Source organism: Helianthus annuus, chromosome 4 (genome assembly GCF_002127325.2).
Source record: "Helianthus annuus cultivar XRQ/B chromosome 4, HanXRQr2.0-SUNRISE, whole genome shotgun sequence".
Taxonomy (NCBI): domain Eukaryota; kingdom Viridiplantae; phylum Streptophyta; class Magnoliopsida; order Asterales; family Asteraceae; genus Helianthus; species Helianthus annuus.
In genome coordinates this window covers 206,021,961-206,029,988 of record NC_035436.2, presented here as the reverse complement: position 1 = coordinate 206,029,988, position 8,028 = coordinate 206,021,961, and the positions used below count along the sequence as shown (strand labels likewise).

General features: G+C 32.4%; 1 protein-coding gene across 1 annotated transcript; it reads right to left on the bottom strand.

Annotated features, from left to right (window-relative positions):
• Positions 1–1,084: 1,084 nt before the first annotated feature.
• Positions 1,085–5,523, bottom strand: LOC110934235 (uncharacterized GPI-anchored protein At1g61900). The gene is made up of 8 exons (XM_022177416.2): positions 5,478–5,523; positions 5,015–5,158; positions 4,364–4,927; positions 2,716–2,961; positions 2,566–2,577; positions 2,294–2,428; positions 1,501–1,545; positions 1,085–1,419 (listed from the first exon to the last, which is right to left on the bottom strand). Exons 1-8 carry the CDS (start codon positions 5,521–5,523, stop codon positions 1,334–1,336), a joined length of 1,278 nt encoding a protein of 425 aa, XP_022033108.1. The 3' UTR covers positions 1,085–1,333.
• Between the last annotated feature and the right edge of the window lie 2,505 nt (positions 5,524–8,028).

The following is an 8,028-nucleotide window of genomic DNA, read 5'->3' as shown; positions in this document are numbered from 1 at the left end:
TTGACTTAGTCAAAGTTAGTTCGGATTTTCGAGGATTTAAGTTGACTTAGTCAAAGTCGGCCAAGACAAAGACAAAGACAAGTATAATAGATACTGAAGCATAAAAATCGGTTTATAAAAAAGAATAAACCAAACTATTGGTTTTTTGTTTGGTTCGGTTATATTAATTATCTGACTTCTGTATCATTAGTAGGTTTTCTACGCACCATTAATGAAAACACATAAAAACTACAAATGGAAAAGAGACGGAACTCCACTTCCCTTTCGAAAATGGTAATGCATTATATGGTGCAACTTATACTCGAGTTACATTAGCATTGATGCTTATGAAAAAGTTATCATACAAGTGCATTTAGTCTTAAAAAAGAAGACGAAAACATGATGTGCATTTGTGAAAGGTATAAAGGGATTTTATTGAGCATCTTCGCTTTGATTTCTATTCATGATTATCTATTAAAAATAAAACACTAAGTACCACCATGGGACAAACCTTTATAAGAGGTAAAGTATATATAAACAATACCGTCACCATATTAAACTTATATACTTGTTTCTAATCAATACATTACGGTGTTGGTTTTACCTCATATTATTTAAAATAATGTATTTTTTTATTTAAAAAAGTACTAGTCATTGTTATTTATATTTCATCATCATACTCAGTAAATCTCATCAATAGCAAAGCTAAGATAGAGTCTGAGGAGGGTAAGATGTGGACAGTCTTACCTCTACCCCGTAGGAATAGAGAGACTGCTTCCAGTGAGACACCCGGCTCGATAGTAGTTTTGTATCAAGCCTTGGACATAAGACACATAACACTCAACAATTAAGAAAATTGCCGATTTAACGCCACCACATGATGCATGATTAACCATCCCTTTTTTTTAACGTTATTTTCATGAAATTAGTAAAATAACATTAAAATTAGTGCACTTTCACTTTTGTCACCCAAGGGCCCACACATATATTCATTGTTATTTATTTTTACGCCTTTTAATCCTTAAGGTTTTTTATAAACTTTTTATCTGTTCCATGTTTTTATCAATGAGGATTTCACAAAAAATTCAAGAACTCTTGAGGATCATTTCACGAATGTTCACAATCCATTCACACCAAGTAAAATGCATAAAACATCTACAACGACATCACGAGTAAAATCGATCAAAAACCATTTTTCACGAATCTTTGGCTAAGCGGTAGAGTACTTTACATTCGTTTGTTTTACGCTAGATGCTTACAATTAGCACGCGCATACTCTATGAACCATGTAACTCGCAGTTTCGTGCCCAAACTAGCTTTCGTGGCTGCTAATCGTATCGTATGTCGCGTGTTGTCATGACTCTAAGTTGAGCATCAAATGAACAAGCAACAAGGTGAGCATCAATATTAAAGTTGAAATGCACAGTTTATCCTGCAGCCCTGTAAAATTGATTGATATAAAAAATAATTAATAAAAAGGTAAGAAATTAATAAATTTTTTTAATAAAGAAGTAAGCTCGCCTTTATGATCTGATGTTGCTTTAGGAAGTGCTGGAAGCTCACTGCCTGTACATTCCCATTAGGCATTAATATCATGTTTGTAATTTTTTTCTTCTAAAAACTCTAGTAAGTGAAATCAATTCGGTATAGATATATATAGTGCGTTCGAACATAATTAAATTTAAGTAATGAATTGTGAAAACTGTATAATACATTTGTACGTAATGATAGACAAATATGATGAGAGTTAAAAAATAAGTGGTGTGATCGATTAAATAACCACTTTATGTATTACGTTTAAAGAAAACGATACACAATAGTGTGAAATTTAGTACGATATATGAAATTATGAACTTTTAGACGACAATAATATGATTCCATAACTAGACCGATTATTAAACCAAACATCTTACCGGTTTACTTGTCGAATCGGACTTAAAAGCATAATGACTCATAAATATTTTTGAAAATTATTTTTGAAAATTTATTTAAATATGCATAATACATGTAAATACTATTTATACGAGAAGACAAATAAAATAACGAAGACACTTTTTGAAAATAAAGGAGATGTAAATGAATTTTAGTGTGTTTAGTTATATTTTCCTAGTACGCTTGGCAAAGCGTATCTACTTTATAAAATATGTATTGGAACAGAATCATGACACCTATAAAAAATATTTTTAAGACCGTTTTGCAAAAAATAAAAAAATATATATATAACTGATCCAACCCACAAAACCGATGTTGGATTCAACTCCTGGTCCAACCAACCGATCCAATCTTTCAAAATAGCGCAAACACGTAGACCTACTTGGATTAGACGAAGAATGAGGAGAAAGCGGCCATGGTGCTGCAACATTGTCGTTAAGATCACATTTAAAGTCGATTCCTGAACTTTGATCATACGTCACATCGAAAGGCAAGCTTGGAAACAAACAACCAGAGTCTAAACAAAATAATATCCTTGGATTAGATTAGACTGTCCAAGAAAACATTACTCTTAGCAACTAAATCAAATGGTGTAAAAGTAAATTTATGGTGCTAATAGATCAATAAATTAAAGTTTTCAAAAATCTTACATACCTTCTGATCCAACTGTTGTTGTATAGGAAGAAGTCAATTCCATGATTAACAACATAAAAACACCAAAGTAACCCCACCTATAAAATTGTTAAAAGTGGTCCAAACATGACATTAAAAACAGAACTCTTGGTAGGTACAAGAAAATCTAACCTTGGAGTGAGAAATCTTTGAGTTTAACACGACAAATGTCGTATACATTAATCGAAACATTTGCTTTTTGCAAACTAGCAGCGAACGAGGAAGCACAACTTATGGCTTGCAAGTTTGTAATGAAGCTTTGATCTTGCAACTTAGTAATGTAATGCTCCAAGGTATCACAACAAGTTGTTTGGTTATTATTTGTGTTTCCGCATGCTTTTGAAACGTTCTTCGTGTCAGGAAAGACAAGCGGACAAACTAGACCGAAAAAATACAGATAATAGTTAAAAAACAAGAAACTGATTAGGGTTAATTGCATGAAAAAACCAACTTTTGTCCACTTTAACTTCGGCTAGTTTTAACCTTTTGGTCAAAACATGTTTTGATCCGAACCAAATTAATACTTTTTTTTAGAGCATGTGTAATGGGGCTCCATATACCGCTCTTTTCCTTCATAAAGCCCCCATAGCGCCCCGAACACCAAAACGAGGGGCGCCATGTTTCAGAAATTTGGGGGAGGCGCCATTATTATCACGGCGTTTTGGAGATGCTTTTCAAAATTGGACCAATCACAAAAAAACATGGGTTTTTATAATTAATTAATAAAAACGAAAATTATGATGGGTAGGGGCTTTATGACTACGGGCTCTAGTGATATAACGCCCCATAAAGCCCCTGTGTGACGTGGCACGACACGACACGTGTCGCATAACGCCCCACAAAAGGCTTTATGACTACGGTTGGCCTTAGTATTTGGAGAGTGTCATATGTTTCATGTATTGTAAATTGTAATGACTAATAATAATAATAATAATAATAATAATAATAATAATAATAATAATAATAATAATAATAATAATAATAATAATAATAATAATAATAATAATAATAATAATGACAATAGTGTGTGTTTTACTATGGGCTTATTTATTCAAATGGGCCACCAATAGGCCCAATTTGAGAAGTAGGTATAGTCTTGGATTGATGTGGGCCGGGTGTTATACCCAATTATATAGGGTCCAATTAATAGTTTGGTCTCGGTCTCTCGGGAGTTAATCTCCGTCTTGTTTTGTAGTTCTTGTTTAAATTTATAGATAAAAGATCAAATACAAAGTATTTTATCATACAAAAGGTACGATTAGAGTGGAAAAGTTATAAAAAAAACACTGTGATAATTTCGTAATTATTTTACTCGCATGGTAATTATCAAAATTACTATATAAATGATCTTGTAGGGTAACTATGAGTAAAATGATCTTGTAGGGTAATTTTGATCTTGCAGGGTAATTTTGTAGAATATCATAAAAACTCTACAAACGATCTTATAGGGTAATTTTGATCTTGTAGGGTAATTTTGATCTTACAGGGTAATTTTATAGCGTATCATAATTACTCTACAAATGATATTGTAGTGTAATTTTGATCTTATAGGGTAACTACGAGTAAAATTATTACGAAAATGCCATCACGTTTTTTTACTTTTCCATGTCATTCGTACGTTTTGTACAATAAGACACTTTGTACGAGATTTTTACTCTAAATTTATATATATTTTTCCGGCTCTTTCACCAAAGAAATATAAAAGTTGGCTACCTTTGTATGCAAGTAAAAGTAACCCTACTTGAAAGCAATAAGTTTCACATTTACAAGACATTATTACCTTTATTGATCTTGCAACTAGAAGTTCCTCTCAAAACTTTACTTGCATCAGAAGGTTCGAGTTTACTCGCGAGCCAACGAAGCACAATCTTCCTACAATCATCAATCATGTCCGGCACACTATAATTCTTCGAAGCCATGTTTATCGCAGCATCCGTTATAGCATTCTCACATTCTCTATGGCTACATTCTTTCACAGGATCAATTCTTTTACAAGATTCAAAAACTTTAGATTTGTTCAAAATGTTTTCAATTTGTGTGAGATCTACCAATGGGCAAGAAGCCCGTGTGAGGTTCGTGTGGTTGATCGAGCATAGTTCAAGAAGTTGGTTATAGGAGCCTTGAGCTTCCAAGAGTTGTGTGATGTCCGAGAGGCAATATTTAGCGAGAGTGTCGTCGTTAAGGGTGAGGGTTCCACTAGATTGGCCTAAAAGGATGTTTATTGTGGCATCTAGTTGAGGGCAACATACTACATTGGCTAGATATGGAGCTAGTGAACCCCAACAATCAATTGCGGTTGTGGTTATGACGCTTTCGACGTTTGAGAAGTTCAATGGACACTTTCCTGAAGAGTTAGAACAACTCATGTCAAGTTTAAACAAAAGGGAAGAGGTCATATAGATTAAACTACAAGAGGAAGGTGAAAAAATACCTGAAAGTTTTGGCACACTAACATTTGTAAATGGCATTAACGGCGAAGGTGAGAGTATGGGGAGAACAGGCTGAGATTCCTTAATGTTTAATCGCGGTAGATTAGAATTAATTACGGTGCTATATGACCCGGATACGCCTGCATCTGTGCGCAATACAAATCAGAGATGAACCCGAACACGATATGGATTTTTAAATTTTTATTCTATCATATCTTTTTGAATACTAGTACTCTAGAATAAAAAGAAAAATATAACAAAAAGTAAAAATGTATATAAAATAATTACATCTCTTTTACTTTTCATGTCATAAGCAACAAACTTTAGTAAAATTAAACGGGCTAAACTGGTCAACTCTCAACCAGCAGAGAAACGTGTTTTCAGAGTTTGACCAAACTGAAAACACGTTTCAGTGTTTTATTACATGAATAAAAAAAGTTAAACGAATGTCGGATCATGACTTACGGAGAAGAAGCAGCAGCAATGTGAACCGGAGCATGAGATCCATCATTTGTATACAACTTACAATGAGTGTGTGTATATGTATATGTATATATACATGTGTGTGTGAAATTGAAATAACGTGTGTATGCATGTTTGATTGATTGATTGTTTGTTTCACACGGAAGAGAAATAAGTTGGTCAATGACTTCAAATGCAAGGATGGGTCACGTGCGATGCGTGTGCCGGCCGATATTCAATTGATTCTTTTTCAGTATTTTAAATACCAAAATGGTATTTTCTTATTACTATTTTAATTGTTAAAGATGAATTATAAACATGAAATTTTATTTAAACCGGCACAATTTTATTCTTAGTTTCGTTAACATGACTAAATATGGACGTAACTGAGTAATTGTTCGTTAATCAGTCCAATAATCACTAGTCAGCTCTAGTTGGGCCTCGTCGGCCGACCAAAATTCGGCAATTCCGACCAGATTTCGACAAAAATCCCAGTATATTTCAGGCAAAACCTCTAAATTTCGGCTAATTTCCAACTAAACCATGTTAATTTCCAACAATTAATCTTGTATACTTAAAAAAATGAGTTGAGTAAGTGTTAAAACCTAGCTACCTAAAATATTTACCTATAAAAATGTGTATACGTATACATAAAACTGAAAATTACATATAAAAAACCCGATCCGATTAATCCCGATTAATCTCGAGTAATCCCGAGTAGTCGCTAGTCCCACCTCAACTGCCGACTAGCGACTAGCGAGTTCTGCAACCTTGATTTTAAGTAGAGAATTGTACAAAAACTCATAAATATTGTATCTTTTGTTTAATTTGTGATACATAACATAGTTATATAACACTTTACTTAGCTCTCTTTCTACCAAACATTATGCACGTATGCATACTATGTCGTAATTTTCACTTCTGTAGTTTTCTTAGATAGTTGTTTAAAATTGATTGTGTATAGAATGTGTCATGGGATGATATGAAATTCATGTTGCAATAGTCATAGTAATAGAATATCTAAATAAATGATTTAAAAGGTCTTATATATTTAAAACATGAGTATATGCAACTTTGTACGTTATTTGGTCATTTATTTTTACTTGATTGTAACCATAATATAAGAAAAACTTTAAAAATATATATATATTGGATCCAAAATTTTCAACAAAAAAAGGTTGCTTTCACTTTTGGCTTTGGACTTCTTGTTTCCTCAAGTTCAGGCAGGATTCATTGAATTTGTGTAAGGAATAAATTCAAATATTGAATTCTAAGTGATTTGAGATATTTTTTAAAGAAATATTTTTATCTTTTGAGTTTGAATCTTATCTTATGTAATGAGGGGTGACTAACTAAAAAAGTTTATCCATGTAGATGCAACTGTTTCAGGACTAGATGGAAACCCAAAACACTGGTGGTTCAGTTCACTGCTTATGACTTATGAGCCACATTTGTACGGGCCAGGTATTGTAGGCAGGATTTTTTTTTTCTTACGGGTTCGGAAATTTTTGAGAGAAGGACGACCGATTGTCTATCACTAAGTTTCGGCTTTTTCTGTCTTGACCCGATAAGCGGTTTGAGTCGGGTCACATAATAAAAATAGCAAAAATCAAATTAAGATACAAATAAAAAATTATAGTAAATTGCTAAAATCGTCCCTGAGGTTTGGGCGTGTTTGTCATTTGTATTTTAAAAAAAATGGGTTTAAATGGTTTATGGGCTTATGTTTGCGTATGTAACATATTTATTTTTTTCTAAAAAAAACAGGGAATGTAACATAAATGGGCTTGAACGTTTTTATAAAAAAATGTAAAAAGCGCCTACTTGTTTTTTTTAAATGTTCAAAATTTGTATCTTACATTTTTTTCGACATATATATTATGTAACATGAAATTTTTAACACTTTTTAAAAAATAAACTACTCAGTGTTTTTTTGTTTTTTTTTATAAAAATGTTCAAACATATTTATGTTACATTTCCTTTTTTTAGAAAGAAATAAAAATGTTACATGAGGTTTTTACAAAGATTTTTTGAGTTTTCTCAACTCAAGTGTTTTCGTTTTATCCTTCACACACACACACACACACACACACACACACACACATATATATATATATTTGTTCCTTAAGGGTTTTTATTTTATTAAATAAAAATAGTTTATTACATACCTTCAATCAAAACATTTGCAAGGAACTCTTTTTCAGTGAAAAATGCAAGAATCATTGATAAATGGCCCCCCTTATTTACACATACCATATATTTTATTTTCACACCCTCTATTGTATATGAGTCGTATCGAATGTTTTTGAATAGGAAAATGCGCAAGGAATGTTTTTTTTGATTTTACTATATACGGCTCGTATATAGTTATACGAGCCGTATACATGTGTATACGATTTGTAAAACGTATACGGCTCAATGGATTTATTTTATGAGGTTTTTGATGTTACCAAATGTATACGGGCCGTATAACTGTATACGGCCCGTATATAATATCACGTTTTTTTCCAGTAAAAACACAATCATTCTAGGGTTTCTAAACTCTTCATCACCT

Coding starts and splice junctions, on each gene's coding strand:
- LOC110934235 (XM_022177416.2), bottom strand. CDS start 5,523: ATGATGGATCTCATGCTCCGGTTCACATTGCTGCTGCTTCTTCTCC. Junction 5,159..5,477: donor ATTGCTGCTGCTTCTTCTCC/GTAAGTCATGAT, acceptor TATTGCGCACAG/ATGCAGGCGTATCCGGGTCA. Junction 2,962..4,363: donor TAGTTGCAAGATCAATAAAG/GTAATAATGTCT, acceptor TTTTCGGTCTAG/TTTGTCCGCTTGTCTTTCCT.